This window comes from Rhinatrema bivittatum, chromosome 4 (assembly GCF_901001135.1).
Source record: "Rhinatrema bivittatum chromosome 4, aRhiBiv1.1, whole genome shotgun sequence".
NCBI classification, from domain to species: Eukaryota; Metazoa; Chordata; class Amphibia; order Gymnophiona; family Rhinatrematidae; genus Rhinatrema; species Rhinatrema bivittatum.
In genome coordinates this window covers 411,727,923-411,747,377 of record NC_042618.1, presented here as the reverse complement: position 1 = coordinate 411,747,377, position 19,455 = coordinate 411,727,923, and the positions used below count along the sequence as shown (strand labels likewise).

General features: G+C 44.6%; 1 protein-coding gene across 6 annotated transcripts in view; it reads right to left on the bottom strand.

The window, feature by feature from the left end:
- LOC115091192 (laminin subunit beta-4-like) overlaps positions 1 to 19,455 on the bottom strand; it is a 121,842-nt gene that overhangs the window by 94,622 nt on the left and 7,765 nt on the right. For 4 of the 6 annotated variants that reach the window (XM_029601214.1, XM_029601215.1, XM_029601217.1 and 1 more), the window contains exon 2: positions 18,233 to 18,310. In XM_029601214.1, the coding sequence (XP_029457074.1) occupies positions 18,233 to 18,263 (31 nt within the window). In that variant the 5' untranslated portion in view covers positions 18,264 to 18,310. Of the gene's footprint in view, positions 1 to 4,625; positions 4,687 to 18,232; positions 18,311 to 19,455 lie in introns of those variants that run through there. The other 2 variants (XM_029601212.1, XM_029601218.1) reach the window with 1 other exon arrangement.

The window sequence follows — 19,455 nt, the reverse complement described above, 5'->3', positions numbered from 1 at the left end:
CTCGCTCTCGGGGATGTCACCCAAGAATTCCATGAGAAAGGAATGACGGAACTGTGCGTAACTGGATGGTTCCCGGGGTGAGTCTGAGGAACGGCTCTCGGCAGGACAGTGCTTGTAGCTCAGATATACGACGGGCCGAACAGACTGCCAGCAGGAAGGCTGTCTTCAATGTTAATAGTCGGAGAGACAGGCCGCGGAGAGGTCTGAAGGAGGTTCCTACTAAGAAACCAGGTTGAGGTTCCAAAGAGGCACCGGCTACTTTAGGGGTGATCAGATCTGCTTGACTCCTTTCAGAAAGTGGGAGACATCTGGGTGAGAGGCTATACTGCCGCTCTCGCTCTTGGTTCCGTAGCATGACAATGCGGCCACCTGTACCTTGATGGAGCTGAGAGACAATCCCTTCTGTAGGCCATTCTGCAGGAATTCCAAAATCGCAGGAATTTTGACTGAGCATGGTATGATGTCGCGGTCCTCGCACCAGGCTTCGATACTCTCCAAATCCTTATGTATGTTAGGGATGTGGAGAACTTGCGTGCTTGGAGTAGGGTGTCAATTACTGTCCCCGAGTATCCGCTCTTCCTTAGGCGGGTCCTCTCAATGGCCAGACTGTAAGAGAGAATTGAGCTGGATCCTCATGGAGGATCGGTCCCTGTTGGAGCAGGTCTCTGTGTGGAGGTAGCGGAAGGGGGCTCCCTGTCAACAGTCTTCGCATGTCTGCGTACCACGGTCTTCTTGGCCAGTCCGGGGCCACTAGAAGTACTGGTCCCCTGTGGTGTTCTATTTTGTGGATGATTGCGCCCAATAGGGGCCACGGCGGGAAGGCGTATAACAGAGTCTCCTGTGGCCAAGTCTGTACCAGGGTATCGATTCCCTGGGACTGGGGTTCCTGCCTGCGGCTGAAGAAAGTGGGCACTTGAGCATTGGACTGGTTTGCCAGGAGGTCCATGGTTGATGTTCTCCAACGGTTTACTATCAATTGGAATGCTGTGATCGACAGCCTCCATTCTCCTGGGTCTAGACTTTCTCTGCTGAGGTAATCCGCAGCGACGTTGTCTTTCCCGGCGATGTGGATGGGTGAGATCTCTTGAAGATTCACTTCTGCCCATGACATTAGGAGGTCTATTTCCAGAGACACCTGTTGGCTTCTGGTTCCTCCCTGCTGGTTGATGTAGACCACTGTTGTGGCGTTGTCCGACATTACTCTGACCGCTTTGTCTCGGAGTCTGTGACCAAACCATAGGCAGACTAGTCTGACTGCCTGGGCTTCTAGGCGATTGATGTTCCATCCTGGCTCTTCTTTGTTCCATTGCTCTTGGGTGGTTAGCTCCTGGCAGTGTGCTCCCCATCCTCGTAGGCTGGCATCCATGGTGAGCAGGATCCAGGTTGGTGAGAATAGTCTCGTTCCCTGGCTCAGGTGGCCTTCTTGTAGCCACCATCGTAGTTGGGCCCGAACTCTGTCCGGGAGCTGAAGACGTACGGTGTAGTTCTGGGACAGAGGATTCCATCGTGATAGTAGTGAGCGTTGTAGGGGTATCTTGTGAGCTCATGCCCATGGCACTACTGCCAATGTGGATGCCATGAGGCCGAGGACTTGTAGGTAATCCCATGCTGTGGGTCGAAGTAAGCTCAACAGGGCTCGCAACTGTGTTCTCAGTTTTCATCACCTTGTCAGTGTCAAGATGACCTTGTCTTGTTTGGTGTCCAACCAGACTGGCGCCCATAGCAATTGCACCCAGCATTTTCTGTAGCACGGACTGATGTCAACTGCATTCCTCTAACATAAAAGGAAGTTCACTCCTTTGGGCAGGTTCCTGAGCAACAGATTCTGTTTCTGGCTGTTCCTGATCCGGACTACAGTTTGTGACCCAGACTGGTTCCTGACCTTGCTTCTGTCTGCTGCTTCTGAACAGACTCCGCCTGCCTGACCACATCTCTGCCTCATGATTCTGTACTGCGCCTCGGCTCTGGCAATCAGCGGTCTCAGAGTCCACTCTTCCAAGCCTATGATTTACAATGCAAAAAGCAGCACTAACATAGAGTAAGACCATAATATATATATAGTGCCAGTCTCAAATCTTCACCAAATTTTATCTGAAAAAGGCACTAAAAGAATTTCAGTGCTATAAGATTTCACGAAATCCAAACTGTTGAGGATCAAAAGTAGTTTTCCTCAATAAAGTCAGGGAGTTGCTGAAAAACCAAAGACTCAATGACTTTAGCAATAAAGGAAATTAAAGAGATTGGCCTAAAATCTCATAACACAGATGAGTCTGAATTTATTTTTTTAAGCAAAGGACAAACAGAGGCTCGTTTAAGAGATACTGGAAGAGAACCAGATTGTGAAGACATATTTACTAAATTTGAAATAGCAGGCCCAATATCATGCTTGAGTGCTTTAAGCAGCGAGGTGGAACACACATTTAATGAACAGGAGGCAAGGGTAATCTTTCCAATAATCTGAACAGTTTCCATATAGAATACAGGTGAAAATGCTCCCCATTTAGATGACTCAAGATAAGACATAGATTATTTGCACTAACTGGTCACATATACTCTTAATCTTATCAGTAAAAAACTTGGCACACTTTTCACATAAAGCAGAGCTAGGTTCCATATCAAAACCAATGCCTGCTGCAGGTAGACAAGCTATTGTTACACAGTAAAACACAACTTCTCATGTATTATTCAATGACGTCTGAATACAACAGGAAAAACAAGAACTCTTGGCTGCATTACCTAAAGAGCGATAGATGTCCAAATAATTTCTAAAGGCCTCAATGATGGAAACAGAAGAGTTAGCGCCTCTTCGCCCTTTCCGTCCTTCAAAGCTTTCTTTTGGCAGCATTTAAATTGGCGTTAATCCAGGGAACAGATTTAATATGCTGGGTATTAAAGGCTTTCAAAGGAGCAGCAGCATCAATAGCTGATCATACTGACGCGTTCCACCTGTCAAGCTCAACCTGCAAGTTTTCAGAACCATAATCAGAAAGGAAGGAACAAAGATGTTCATGGAAACACTCAACGTCATCGTGGCCTTGATTGTCAAATGCATGCTTGCTCTTTTGCCGCTCACTCAGTCACCTGCCACAAACAGCAGGTAGAAAGCACACGATCACTTTTAGCACATGTACCTTGTGGCTGCAAACTTTGACAAGGAAACTCCCTTTGATAAATAGCTGCAGTGTGCACGGGCTAAAAATACCTATGTAAATTACAAACAATGCAGGCTCCTCAGAATTGCACCTGTAATGACTTTTGGTGACTTCCCACCTGGATCAGCCTGGAATCAGCAACGTAGAGGTAAGTGGCTCTGTGCCAATCTGTTAAACCAACTATTCTTAATAATCTGAAAAACAGATCCTACTTGCTTCTTCAAGGTCATTGTAGGAGTTATCCTGACATCTACCGGATGTTATTTTGGCAGATGAAGGGTTAACTGCAATCAGTCAAGTTCTTACCTGTGCATGGTGTTATAAATCATAGCTCTGCTATGCCAGGAATGTTAAGAGCTTTGCAGCAGAAGGTACTTCTTGGCTAAATATTACCTTACAATGTGAGAGGTCACCATGATGAGTTCCATAGCTCAGAGAGAGGGAGAGAGAGCACAAAAATGGCTGACAGTGGAGCTTTTATTATTGTGAAGGATTAAGCCTTTCGTATTACTGGCTCCTGGTATCTTGAATTCTTGGTACCAAGAAACTAATTAGCAATTACTGCCAAGGAAAAGTTGTGATACTCCAACAGTCTGGCCTTAATAATAATAATTCAGGAAAACCTTGACACAGTTCAAAAATGGTCAATTATTGAAAAAAATGTTTACAACAATTAATCAGTTATGATGTAAGGAATATAGAGAAGGAATGCAGTGCTTGACCCTGTATTCCTACCCTATATCTTCTGCCATAATTGTTCTTTAATATAAAGGATGTGTTAGGCCTACCCTCCGTGTTCCGGCCTTCTCCGCCGCCCGCGGCCACGGATGTCCCAGACGGCCCTGCCGGCTGTCCAGCACACTGGGGGACCCGCGCCTCTGGGGCTCCCCCGACGCGCTCGGCAGGCCCGGCAGACCACCGAGGCTGCTTCACATCTCCCTACAGCAGGATGCCGACAACTCCGCCTCTCCCCGACATTCCCCTAGGCACGCACACACGCCCACATGCACGCCACATAGGACATCTTAAAGGGCCACTGAGGGAAATTGCCGTCAGCCCCTCCTGATGACGTCAGAGCCGGCTAATATTTAAACTTGCTCCTAACCTGCAGCTGATGACTTGGCTACAGGTCTTCATCTTGCAGCATTCCTGCTTCGGTCTTCGTTCCCAGCGTGCCTTTTTCCTGATTCCTGGTTCCTGTCCCTGTGCTCCATTCCCGCTCCAGCTTTCCTGCTCCTCATCCCGGTCTCCTCCCTTCGGACGGATCTTCTAGCTTCTTGACCTCAGACCGGCTATCGTTGTCTTCTTCTGGCTTCCTGACCTCTGACTGGCTATCATCATCGCCTTCCCGCCTTCCATCATCCCAGGGGTCCACCAAAATGCAGCCGGTCCCGGCACCCAAAGGCTCAACCCGCGGGAATGGGATTGGTATTGATGAAGCTCGAGTCGGCCCCTGTCTTCCGTCATCCTCACCTCCTATCGTTGGGAACCTGCGGCAGGTCTTCCTCCCAGGTAGCATCAATTTCAACACAGGCCAGGGATCCACATTCCCATCATGGTCATAACAGGATGTTTAAGGGTGCTTCAGTACTGCTTCCGCATTCTATGGAAATTAAAATGCAAATTTATTTTGTCCTGCCTTTCCAAATAATGCTCAATGTCAGTTACAGCGTGATTAATACCCAGGTACAATAAGTCTTTGCCTCAAAGAGCTTACAATTTTAAGTGGACACCTGAAATAATGGGAGATAACATGATTTATCCAAGGTCACAAGAATGTCAGTGGGGGGAGTGGGATTGTTACCCTGATTTCCCTGGTTCTCAGTCCATTGTGCTAAGCGCTAGGCCATGCCTTCATTGCCTTCTCTGGAATCAGATGAAGAGATCCCTTCACAAAAGGCAAAAATCTCTAATTTATCCATTTACCTGAACTTTCCTTCACTATAAATATCCAGAATGGACAGTGAATAACACCTGTTCTCCAGAGCAGCTCATACATGATTTTCCAAAGCGTTGCCTTTTTCATCAGTAACAAAAGGCTATTCTTTGCTTGGAAAGCCCTGAGCACCAGACGCAATGCCTGACTACTGCATTAGAGAGATTCATTGACTTCTGACAGTAGTAACGACGGCTGGCAATATTGCTGATCGATAATGTTAGTTACCTAAACAATAAAAATCATGTTAGCACAGAGCCTGTAGGTTCAGGTTGATAATGAGTGATCTTAAATCATTATTGTTTTATCTACATAAAAATATAATATATGACGGCAGATGAAGATCAGTTGGCCCAGTCCGGTCTGCCCAGTTATACATCTGAGTTGTCAGCTGTAGAAGCTTGATCACATGTAGGATGTTGCTACTTACTAATGTCCGTGTTTGTTGACATCCTCTTTACTCTACTGGATAGTTAAGCATATACCTTGCCATATTTAATCCAACACCCAGCCCTTCACCCCTACGTCTACCACAAGTTTTGTAATAATCTGAACAGCTACCAAGAATATTGAAGCTGTTGCCCAAACATCTGGCTGCCTAAGTTATGTGACCTTGTTGGACAGTGCCCAGCATTATCAACCTGATAAGCATCCGGTAACATACGAGAATTAAGTTGATGGTCTTGACTGATTTCCCACCTGCCAGCACATATCCAAATCACAAAAATCATAGATGTCCATATTCAGTAAGTCAGCGAGCAGACAAGCTATCCATTTAAAGTTAGCCAAATAACTTTTCCCAGATGTTCAGCGAGATCAATGTCCCAATGAATATACTCGCTTAACGTTTTCTAAACTACATGTAGCCAGATAACTTAAAAACCTAACCGGCTATGTGGCCAGATAATTTGCTACTAAACCTGGTATCTTGAAAGATAAGTAGCACTGCAAACCAAAAATAAAGTGCTTTGTGGACCGGCAGCCTGATTCTCACCATCTCCCCTCAAAATGTTTTAAGTGGCCCCGCCGAGCCAAGCAGCCTTCACCACCTCAAACCCTCACTAAAGTTAAAAAAAAAAAAATGTTATGGGGATGCAGATCGCCCCCACCTCCTCCTTGCCTGCATTGTTTTTTTTTTAAACAGGCTCCCCACCCTCTGCCTACCCACAACCTCAGTAATGTGTTCCCTCCCTTCCCCTTACACTCCCACAGACCGGGAAAACCCTTACGGAGAGGAAGGTAACCTCTTACCCATGGCGCCGGTGCTTCCACTGATCTGCCCTAGGGCTTGTACATGCAGAAGCAATTTCACCCCTATCTTTACATACACTGGGTGGGGGAACCATTAACTTTCAATTTTCAAAAGTGCGCACATAAATCTCCAGGTACTTGCCAAGGAGCAGGGGTTAATGTGCACGCGTAGGCTGTGCTGGGTCCCGTGCACACCAGCTAATTTGCAAGGTGGATTTAGGCGTGGATACGTTCGCTTTGAAAGTTTGGGCTAGAGCGTGCCTATGCTTTGTTCACGCACACTTTCACTTCACAAAGACTGCTGAAAGTCAAAATTACCCTCTTAGTCTTTGTCTCTCTCTAGGACAAGGCTGAGGCATAATTGTGAAGGGTGGGTGAGCAAACCTGTACTAATTTCTGGCAAGTGTAAGCAGCAGTAAAAATCACCAGTAAATAATAATTTCAAAAAGTAGGAAAGGCATGACAGGAAGAACATTAAAGCGGGTGTGATGGGAGATAAGAAACCAAAGGCAGAATGCCATGAATGCAGATTAAATCTTTTTTTGATTTATAAATCTAATAGATGTAAAAGGTACATAATCGGATCACAGCCAGCTATCACATTGCATTGTCAATCTACAGCGTGTGTGTTCTGTGGGAAATCACTAAACATAGGAGAAACTGCTTTCACCAACTAGAGCTTGAAGAGATGCATTTATGTGTTTTGAAAAGCAAGTTTCCTTAATATTATAGGCGTTATCAAATGCCGAGCATAGGACTCCATTGCTCAAACTATTATCGATCCTCATCCCATCAGTAAAGGGTCCCTAGCGGAAAGAGACATCTGGAAACATTTCTCACTGTGGGCTGCAGATGCTATTCACACAAATGATTTTGAAATTCAAATGAGATTTGGAGTTCATCTGCATAAATTTATTGCCTGCTCAAAAAAGGCTGGCACTGCTAGGCCCCCTAAAAGACGCTGAGGTCCTCTTTACTGTCTCCTTTTCTTATGAACATCTCTCCGGTGCAAATGGCCACACCATTCCTTTGTCCTCACGTCAAGATCTCATCCCCAAAGAGCAGCTCTTCTAATTCCTACCATATTTTCTTAAGTAGAGGTTCTACCCAGAATCTACTCATCATCAGGATCCATCCCAGCTCTTGCTTTGAAGTTATACTTTTAATGATTGCGTTGGCTGCTGTGCCCTGCCCTGTGCCCACACACCTGCATTCCCCCCTATGAATGATTAACCAGAAGAGCTCCTCACAGCAAAGCAAACAAGCAGGGACGTTCTGCACATACCAGACCCCACCCAACCCTCCTCTACCCCATGTACATCCACACACTGAAATGGAATAATAAGATTTTGGTGTCTCAAGCAAGTGTCTTGATTTCCTTTCATAACTGAGCTGGTACAAATAAATTGTTCAGAGTATGTAAACCAGGTACGTAAAGCCTTCTCAAAGTGATATACACTAGTGTTTAGGGAAAAATGTGGGTAGGCTTTAAAACGGGAATGACAAAGGCAATTTATATAATCGGCCTTATAGGTACCAAGACAGGACCCATATGGTCTAGTCTAAAAGCCATGGGTTATGAATCCTTTGGTATATATATATATATAAGAAACACTCTATATAGAGTGGGATACAAGCACATACCACTTCTTATATACAATCTTTTGATAATTACAAAAATGTTTATTCTTGAAATCCCTCAATACAAATATGAATTTAGAAATGAGTATGATAATATGTCCTTTTAAAAGAATGTACTGAAGGTGTTTACAGATATATTGGTACATGATAATGATAAGTTAATTGAATACTATGCACAATTATTTCTAAATTCATATTTGTATTGAGTGATTTCAAGAATAAAAATGTTTGTATTTATCAAAAGACTGTATATGAGAAGTGGTATGTGCTTGTATCCCACTCTATATAGAGTGTTTCTTTTTTTGTATTAAGTGATAAGCACAACTGAATGTGAATATTGCCTGAAGTTCTTGTTTTATATATATATATATATATATATATATATATATATATATACACACACACACACACACACTAAAGAATATATATACACACACACATACACACACACTAAAGGATATATATATATATATATATATATATATATGTATTCCTTTTCTGTAGGATAGTCAGATGAATCCAGAACCAGTGGGGTATGCACCTCCACCAGCAGATGGAGATGGAGCAAGCTGACATCACAGTATATATACTCCTGTAGTGACATCTGCCCACCAAGCCAACTATGGACAGACTAAAAATAACTTGATTAATAAAAGATAACCATTCCAGTACTCAGCCAACAGGAAACACTGAGCTCAGACAAAGAATGTATTAACACTAGTCTAGGGACTGGAGTATCACTTACTAGTAACCCCTGGAACATGTAGCCATGCAGGAAGACCATAGGGCACTCATTCAGCAGCCAAGGGTAGGAAGCTGGCTTCATCTGTCCTAAAGTAAAGGAAATTATCAGGTAAGTAGTAATTTCTCATTTCTTAGCTTCCAGGCAGATGAATCCAGAACCAGTGGAATGTACGGTCCAGTCAAAACCACATGTGCAAAGGCCTGCATATCCAGACGATAATACCTGGAAAAGGTGTGTAAGGAGGACCACGTCACAGCTTGGCAAATGTCTGCGGGAGACAACAATCTAACTTCAGCCAATGACACTGATTGAGCCCTAATGGAATGAGTCCTAATCTAACTAGGCAATGGCTGTTCAGCATCCACATACGCAGCCGTAGCTACCTCCTTAATCCAGCGAACTATTGTAGCCCACGAAGCTGGCTCGCCCTGTTTATTTCCACCATGGAGGACAAACAGGCGATCCATCTTCCTGAGAAGTCGAGAAACCTCCAGATACTTCATGATATGTCTCTTGACATCCAAGGGCAGCAAAGGCAATATTCCTCTGCATCTCTCTCCCTATCCAGAGATGGCAGGGAAATGGACTGATACAAAAAGGAAGAAACAATATGCAACTGTATCACCTCTTGAGTCACTCGAAGGAATGCCTCCCGGACAAGGCCTGCAGCTCGGATATTCTATGCACAGAATAAATCGCCACAAGAAACAACATTTTTAAAGTCGGTAACTGCAAGGAAAGGTTATGCATGGTCGAAATGTAGGGCCCGCTAAGAAATCCAAAACCAGATTAAGACTGCACAAGGTCACCAGTAAGCGCAAGAGAGGACGAAGATGTTTCACTACTTTCAAGAAACGGGCTACATCTGGATGAGCCGATAAGGTACCACCATTCACCAGACCCCTGAAATAGGCAAGAACTGGTACCTGTACCTTTAAGGAATTACTGGTCAATCCTTTATTCAATCTATCCTGCAAAAATTCCAAAATGAGCGGGATCTTAATCAAATGAGGAAGAACCCTTCGATCTTCACACCATGATTCAAGCACTCACCAAACCCGTACATAGGCTAAGGAAGTGGATAACTTTCTTGCTCATAGCATGGTGGCAATCACCGCCGTAGAATATCCATGCTTCATCAAGCAAGCCCTCTCAAGGGCCGTACCATAAGACAAAATTGAGTCGAACAGGCCCCTGCCACAACAGATCCCTTTGTGGCAGAAAGTGGAGGGGGGAGTGTGCCAGGAGCCTTCACAGATCCAGATACCATGGTCTCCTGGGCTAATCTGGTGCCACCAGTAGCACCATCGCTCTGTGAATCTAGACCCTCCAAACCATTCTGCCTAACCTGGGCCACTGGGGAAAAGCATACAACAGCTTGTCCTCCAGCCATTCCTGCATGACAGCATCAATGCCCAATGACTTTGGATTTCTGCTGCAACTGAAGAATCGAGGAACCTTTGCATTGCGAGAAGTCCCCAGCAGGTCCAGAAACAGAAGGCCCCAGTGATCCACTATTAGCTAAAATGCCTTGTCTGACAATACCCATTCTCCTGGGTCCAGGCTCTGCCTGCTGAGAAAGTCTGCTCTTACATTGTCTTTTCCTGCAATGTGCGAAGCTGAGCTCTCCTGAAGATGCATTTCTGCCCATTCCATAAGTTTGGCTATTTCCTGCAACACTTGCTGGCTCTTGGTTCCTCTCTACCTACTGATGTAGGCCACTGTCGTTGCACTGTCTGACATTATCCAGACCACTCGATCCTGAAACCTGTCGCCGAACTGCAATCATGCCAACCAGACCACCTGGGCTTCTAGCCGATTGATGTCCAAAGATACTCTTCTGTACTCCAGCGCCCATGCACTCTCAGTTCTTGACAGTGAGCTCCCCAACTCTGGAGGCTTGCATCTCTCATGAGTGCTAGTCAGTCCAATGATTTTAGGGGAATCCCCTCTCTTAGATGATCCACTTGTAACCACCACTGTAGTTGAGAGCAGACTTCCATCAGCAGGTAGAGCTGAATTGAATAGTCCTGAGACTGAGGGCTCCAATGAGACAGTAGGAAGCGTTGAAGAGGATGTATATGCACCCTCGCCCACAGCACCACTTCCAGGGTTGCTGCCTTCAATCTGAGCACCTGTAGATAGGACCACACTGTCGGGCATATTGTGTTCATCAACAGACACATCTGCACCAACTTCTGAATACGACCCTCTGGCAAGAAAACCCTGCCCTGCTTTGAGTCGAACTGAACACCAAAGACTCTCTAGCAACTGAGATGACTGAAGACTGCTCTTGGACAGGTTCACCACCCAACCAAGCTCCTACAATAAGGAGATCACCTTGCATGACACCAGGAGGCTCTCTTCCACAGGCTTGGCCCGAATCAACCAGTCATCCAAGTGTGGTGTACCAGAATCCCATCCTTTCTCAACTCTGCTGCCACCACCACCATAACCTTGAAAAAAGCTCTGGGCATGGTGGCCAGACCAAAAGGCAGCACTCAGAACTGATAATGACATCTAAAAAGTGTCAATCGCAGAAAACATTAGTGCTGTTGATGGAGATATGCAGGTATGCTTCAGACAGATCCAAGGAGGTCAGAGACTTCCCTGTCTGCACGGCCATTATCACTGAGCATAAGGTTTCCATGCGAAAATGAGTCACCCGCAAATGACAGTTGACCCCTTTGAGATCCAGGATGAGATAAAAAGAGCCCTCCTTCTTGGACACAACTAAATAAATGGAATATCGGCCCGTATTTTCTTGAGACTTGGGCACCGGAACTACAGCCCTCAGACTGAGGAGCATTGACAATTTACCTGCCTCTTCTGTGGGGAGCGGCAAGGAGACACCATGAACACATCCCAAGGAACACTGCAAAACTCCAGTACATATCCATATCATATCACCTCCAAGACCCACTAGTCTGATGTAATTTTGACCCACCTCTGATAAAACAGAGAGAGATGACTCCCTATCTCCTGCTCCCGGGGATGGGTCGGCACACCTTCATTGGGAGACTCAGGGGCTCCAATACCCAAGCCTGCACTCTGTCTGGGCTGTCTGGGACGAAAGGACTGAAACCTACTGAAAGGTCAAGTCCTCTGAAAGGCCGCTCCTCTGTAGGGTCGAAAACGCTTGAATCTCCTAGCACAACCTCTCATGATAAAGGAGCGCAGCATCTGCTTCTTATCCTCTGGCAACCAAGGAAATGGGGACTCAACCCACTCATTGGCCATTTTCTCCAATTCACTCTGAATAAAAGCGAGCCTTTAAAGGACAACTTCGTAAGGTTAGCCTTGGAGGTTGCTTCGGCTAACCGATTACTCAGCCATAACTGATGCCTGGCCGCTATTACTGAAGCCACCCCTCTGGCTGAGGTTCGGACCAAATTGCAGCCTGCATCTGCCAAAAAGACAGCCACTGGCTCCATAATTGCCCTGGAATTCACACCAGATTCATCGATCTCCTGAGAGAGAAGAAAACAGGAGCGAGCCACCAAGGAAAACAAGAAGCTATCTGCAAGGTCATCGCCACTGCTTCAAATGCTTATTTAACGATGACCTCAATCCTTCTATCATGTGTATCCTTCAAAGCCACTCCTCCATCCACAGGGATAGTCATCCACTTGGTGATGGCACACACAAGCGCATCCACTTTCAGAACATGCAACCGCTTTCTTGCCACTAGATCACGGGGGTACTGGCCTCCAAAACCCATCCCCCTTTGAAATTAGCCTCTGGGGTGCCCCACTCAAGATCAATCAATTCTTGAATGGCCTCCATAACAGGGAAAAAAACAAGAGGCTTTAGGTAAAGAAATCAAAATGGGGTTTTTCTTTGGCTCAGACATGGATTCAGCCCCAGGGACTCCCAGCATTTTTAATGTCTGGGAAATCAAAACCGCAACATAGTCTATACGGTTCCAATTCTGGAGAAATTTCTCCATCTTCTAGGGAGTAAGGATCGGCTTCATTATCTGTGCCATCCGGGTCCCCAACAGGAAGACTGACTACCAATCTATGTGTACTTTAATGCTTAACCGCAGTACCAGGCATGTGGGAAGTCACCACCTGTGACTCTGACTTGGCAAAACTGGTCAGGCCTGAGGACTGTGCCTGATGAAAGGATTGTAATCCTTGAAAAAAATCCACCCAAGAAAAGGAAGAAGGATCCCTGCCAAAATCAGAAGGCACCTTTCCTGTGCCCACTGAACTACCTTCCTCTGCTGATGAACCAGGGAGTTCCAAGCTCAGGTGTCCCTTCTGACATGTCTTTACCCAGACCTTCATCAGGCTGGGAAGAACTGGGCTTAATACCAGAAAAGGCAATTCTCTCGGAGCCTCCACACAGTGCTGCCACAAGTTAGAAGGAACGCCAGGCTGAAATGCCCGAATATGACAAGCAGCACAGAGGGTAAGTCACTTAGATTTCTTAGCTGTAGGCGCCATCAGTCTGTCAGTACACTTAGCAGGCGACTAAAAGGTATGCATCCAGTTGAATTTGTGCTGTAAAAAAATAGGCATCCAAAATGTAGGCATCCAGCCCTGTGCCTTGATGAGTGCCCAACAACTGAGCGCCCTCAATGCCACCAAGATTTTGCATATAGGAAACTGCATGCCTAAATTGGACGCCTCTACCAACTGGATGCCCAAGTAGGCATTCAACTAAGCATCCAAAAACTGAGCGCACATCTGGACGCACAGCCGGAAGCACTCGCACAAACTGATGGCCCTGAAAAGGACAGTCTAATACACAGGAAAGCGCCGCCGCGGCCTACCACGTGATGCACAGGGAAAAGCCTAAGAGCGGGGCCTAGCCCAAAAGGGCTGCTCAAACCACCAGGCTGCCCACGTCCCATTAACTCCCTCGGAGGCAGGAACAAACACTGGATCAGTGTGCTGAGCATGGAGTCCAGAGGAAGCCCTACAAAAAAACCTTCCTTATCTGTTCTTTTTTTTTTTTTTTAACTTTACCCGAGCTCAACCCAACCCAGCTGAGTACAGAGTCAGTCTCCGGCTGCAGGGGGAGAGGGTTTATATCAACACTGCTGTGCTTGGCTTCCTGCACCTGCTGCCTTTCAGCCATTTCAACAGCTAAGTTCTCTCCCACTGAAAAACCAGCTACAGAACCAAGGCACTAAGGGACCATAGAAATCACCTCAGGAATTCTTAGCTGGGGGAGGGACCATTTGGTATCACTGCAGGAGAGCGGGGCAAATTAAATTTCCTTCTTCTTTCTCCTTCTTGAAGCAATCCCTAGTAGGGAGATGCACGTCCACCATCTGCTGGAGATGGAGAATACTGGCAGGCTGATGTCACTGCAGGGGTATATATACTGTGATGTCAGCTTTGCTCCATCTCCATCTGCTGGTAGAGGTGCATAACCCACTGGTTCTGGATTCATCTGTCTAGACGCTAAAAAAAGACAGCTTGAAAGGCAAGCAGACTAGAGGAGAAACTGTCAGAAAATGAGTGAGACAGAGAAAAAGATGGACAGATGGAAAGAAGGCAGTTGTAGAATAGCACTACACAAAGATACTCTTCTGTGGAGGAGCTAAGAAGGAACTATAGAACTAAATGGAATGCTAGTGATCTGACTAAGCAACAACCAACAAACTTCAAGTGACACATATTGTCTCTCTTTTCACCTCTTCTCAAGGACTGAGGTGCAACTCTGCTCAATGCATGCAATCATGAGTTTTATAAATCCTCTTGTACAGGTCAAAGACCATGTCTCAACTCCTGCCTCAGAATTTTTTCTTAGAGTGATTCTAATAACAGCAATGAATAAATCCATAAAAGTATAAACCTATCTCACCATCTATGACTGGATAGGCCAGGCCAGGTCCTGGGTTGCCCGTGACCATGTGGGCTTCAGGCTTAGCTGCAGGCAGCCTTGTGCTGTTTGTGGTTGGGTGGGGATGGCACGGGTCCCATGGGTTGGTCTCTTTTTCCCCAGTGAAGTGTTCAAACTATGCAGGGTTTTGCTTCTGTTTGATTACTCCATTGAGAACTTGAGGCTGGTTGTGGCATGTGGAGAGCAGGGTATAAAGGTAAGGGTCCTGTTGACCTGTGCCTTTTCCCCTCTCTTCCTTTCTTATGAATTTCAGGACCCCTCCCACCTTCCCTCTGGGCTTGTGCTTGTTATGAGCTTGTCTCCTGCTTGTAGCAGCTAGTTCAGTGTAAGGGCGGTGTTACCCGAGCAGATTTTGTACGAGGTTTCTTGGATGGGTTGGTCAGGAAGGCTGATCGATTGCCCATCATGTTGAAAGAAGGTGTGGGCGCCTTGTTGGGTTGTGGTGGGTGCTTTACACGGTTAGCAGTTGTAGTACTGCTGGATGCCTACAGGCTGGGTACCCTGGGGGTGGGCTTCTTGCTGGGATTATGGCGGATGCTTACTGGGCAATGAGTTATGTATGCGGTATTGTATTGTTATGCCCGGGTCTCTATATTGATGTTTTGTAATAAAATTGTGACCTTTTGATTTCAACAGTTATTTGTTGTTTTTTGGGTTATGTGTATTTCACTCAGTGTGAAGGGAGAGAGTGTGAGTGGCCTGGGGTACTGGATGCCCATATTGCTAAAAAGAGCTGGGCAGCCACAAGAAATCCAGTTGAAATTATATACCACATGTGGAATATTATTATCAGCCTCTCTCCAAAGTAATATTAGATGAGTCACCAGGGCTCAGTGCACTCAAATTCGTTTTGGTCTCTAAAGGGCAAATACAATGAATGAATCTAATTATATATTTCTATTTTTCTTGTCATTTTTCTTTTCCCCCACTGTGTCCTAGGAAGTAGGGCCATGTGAGTGGCTTTGAATATATTTACATGAGACAGAGTGGAGGGGACCGATATATGGGTGATTATTTTTTTACATCTTGCCTTTAATTCAAGCTGATGTCATAGCAGGAACATGCTCGGAGCACTTCTTCCAAGCAAGTCCTAAGGACAACGATGTCAGGAGAGAAAATCTGCATTAAAATTGGGAAAGGACTAATGTGGGTAAGGAAGCCGATAAGTTCACAAGTTCCAGGTAGGGACTCAGTCTGAAATAGGAACGTACATTTGTTTTTAAATAAAATAAAAAAACCCGATGTAACATCCATGTTTTCTTTCATTTTAAAACCTAAAGGAAAAAATGAATCCCTTTGAAATGTGGGGTTTTTTTTGTTGTTGTTATTGACTTTCAGTTCAGAAAGACAATCAAAATCCCCTGACAGCTGCCAAGGAGCTGGGGGGGGGGGGGAGCAGCTTCTTTTATTGGGGGGGAGGTCTTTAAATTTAATGTTTATTTTCCTTTAGTACATGCCACAAACTGAAATAAACATTAAACAAACCAAAACAAAAAAAAATGAAACATAGTTAAAAAAAAATGAAAATTTCCCTGCACGCCCCTAAGTCTGAAAAGGAGTTTAAAGGGAGATTCACGCTTTAAGACAAATATGCTGTATCTCTTTGAGCATCCTTTTTTAAGCCTTAGGATTTAAATGTTTTTATTTGCTGAAGTCATCCATTGACTTTGACTACAAAGTTTGGGTGACTCGAGCCCTTGGTGTGCAAGACCAAACAGAACTGCACTCCAAAAGCAAAGACATAGTCACATCGAGGAAGATGCACTTTGCATTCTCAATCGAGCCCCTTGTGTACAAAATCACAATTACGCACGGATGAGAAACTGGAGCAATCGGGGTTTATCTGAAATAGTCCTCCTGGCTGCCCGCCATCCAGACGCCAAGTTGCAAAACCATTTACCTGGCTGAACTGGTCCATCTGAAAATGACCCCCACGCACCCACTGCAGGGGCAAACTAAAGGGGGTTACCCCTGTGGGAGCAAGATGGGGCTTTTTTTGTGGGTTCTGGTGGGTATTTAGAATCTTTGGAGGGTGAAATTTAGTTTTTTCCTTTGCTCCTAGTAAAGTTTGGGGTGGAGAATAGACAGTGATTGGGATATTATTGTCTATGAATTCTTTACAATTTTTATGTTATTTATGAATTGTTTAATATTTTTGTATTTATGCATTGTCATATATAATTATGTAATTGATATTTTTGTTTGCATCATTATTGTTAACTGCTCTGGGTTCTTTTCTGAAAGTCAGTGAGATGTAAATGTAAATGCAAATACAAAGAAAAATACAGACAGGTTAAAAAGAGGCGTTCATGGTGGTGAGGGATTGTTTTGGTTGTTGGAGAAAAACAGCACGTGTGCATGTGATTTCAAAAAGTATGCACGCTATTTACATAAGAACATAAACACGCTGGGTTAGACCAAGGTCCATCAAGCCCAGCATCCTATCTCCAATAGTGGCCAGTCTGGGTTGCAAGTACCTGGCAAATCCAAAAAAGTAGATCTATTTCCTAGCATTCACTCCCAGGGATGGCAACAGCTTTCCTAAGTCTACCTGGCTAATAATGTATTATTGATGTCTCCTCCAGGAACTTGTCCAAACCTCTTTTAAGCCCCGCTATGTTGGCTGCCTTGATCACATCCTCTGGCAATGGATTCCACAGCTTGACAGTGCGCTGAGTGAAAAAGTGTTTTCTATGATTTGTTCTACATCTGCTGGTTGTTAGTTTCAAGGAGCGTCCCCTTTGTTTTATTATTATTTGAACAGGTGAATAACCGTCCTTCATTTACCCGTTCCATCCCACTCATGATTTAATAAACTTCTGTCGTGTACCAGCTCAGCCGTCTCTTTTCCAAGCTGAAGAGCCCTAGCCTATGTTGCCTCTCATCATAGGAGAGACGTTCCATCCCCTTTATCATTTTCTCACCCGCCTCTGCACCTTTTCTAGTTCCGCTATATCTTTCTTGAGAAGGGGCAACCAAACTGCACACAGTAATCAAGCTGCGGTTGCACCACTGCTTGATACATTTCTTTTATTCCCTATTTCTTGTCAGATCATGCCCAACATTCGATTTGATTTGTTGACCATTGCTCCACACTGAGCTGCCCAGACAAATGGTAGGTACAAAGGGAGAGGGTGCTTTCTAATTTTCAAAGAGAAATGACCTGGATAGTTTCTCTTTAAAAACTGCTTGCAAGTAGGGGCACTGTAAAAGTACTCGTGCGCTTTGCAACTACACGGGCCATAGGAAAATTACCACCCTCCCACCCTTAGTTACTCACCAGAACCTGCAAAAAGACCAAAGGTTAATTTAAAGAAATGGATTCACATATTTTCTCCTTCAAGAAACAAATTAAAAAAATCAAGGAGCACTGCAATGAATAAAGAAAGCAGAACATAAGAAATGTTAATTATATTGTGTCAAGGTCCACCTCACATTGAAAATTAATCTGGTTAGGCTTTTCCTATTGAATAGAAGGCGAGTCATTTGGTTATCCGCATTACATTTTAGTGTTAATGGGGCCAAAGAAAAAAGTGGCTCTCTTTGCCCTAGCTGAATGGCAGACGAGTCGATACTTTGGCACCTGGAATTTGCCAGCCGATTAGAAAAGCTGGAAAAACACGAGGAGGCAGCAGCTTTTCAACTTACCCAAAAGAAAGATTGAAAGAATCGACCTCATCTGCAACCCTGTGGGGGGTCTTGTCAGTCAGACTGTCACCGCTGAACCTACAACACAACATCATCTGGTGAGACCGGAGTCCAGGAATCGGGAAAAGGTAAACGTGTAAATGGAATACATCTGAAAGTCAGATCGTTCTGTGAGTGCAAATTTGGAAGTATTCTCATGTTTATGGAAGTAAAATTACAGGAATTGCTTTATAAAAGGAAGAACAGTTTTTAAGTTAGATAATTTCCACCCTCTGATTTCTAGACTTTTGTGGAAACCATTAACTGCTTTAACCAAAGAGAGAGCAACTGAAGCCTGAATGGTGTGTGACCTTCACAGGTGAGTGACACACAGACATTGGGAAAGGAATGCTAGGCGGGTCCGCCTAACTCCCCTTTTCCATGACCATCCTCATCTTCATTCTGGATTCTTTTAGTGATATTGCAATTTACGGTTTTAAAGTACTTGTGATGCCACATCCATTTAAATGAAACATTCTTTCAGGCAAAAGGGGGAAAAAACAGGTTTGAATGAACAGAGTATTTATTCTGTCTTCTCATCTCACTACTAGTGGCAATGTTTTTAATATATGCATAGTTAATTTGTGTTACTCAGTGTGTACAGTAGTTATTCATGGTTCATAGCAACTACACTGGTGGCTCTTAGTACAGTTGCTGATTCTTTGATCAGTGGACATTCTAGATAGATATGTTGGTCATTGGTGGTTGCTGACAATGTTTTTTTGTGATGGTCAGTGGAAATGGTTTTGTTGACAGTCCTTGGCACAAGCTTGGTTATTGCTGGTTCTCAACGTGCATTGAATGCTGGTGATTCTTGGTCAGTACACTGTTTGCTGAATGCTTCTGAGGACCCAATTCTTTCAGGTTTTTCTCCCATTCTGTGTCTGTAGGGAAAATCTTAGTAAAACAGTCTCCAAATGTACAATTTGATTATTGATGGTTTTCAGTGTCAGCACTGAACCCCAGCAGTTCTTAAAATATGTTGTGAGTTGTTTTTCTGCACAGTAGTTATCAAGAGCTTTAACGGTTCCCTACAACCTACTTGATCAGTGGCAATTCATAAGCATTAGTCCTTGATGTCTCTTGGTGTATGTTTCAGTGGACTGTTCTCTATAAATGATCAGTCTTTGCAGGTCTGTGTTTGCTTCTGTGCTTCTTAGAGATGCACTAATCTTTAATATGTT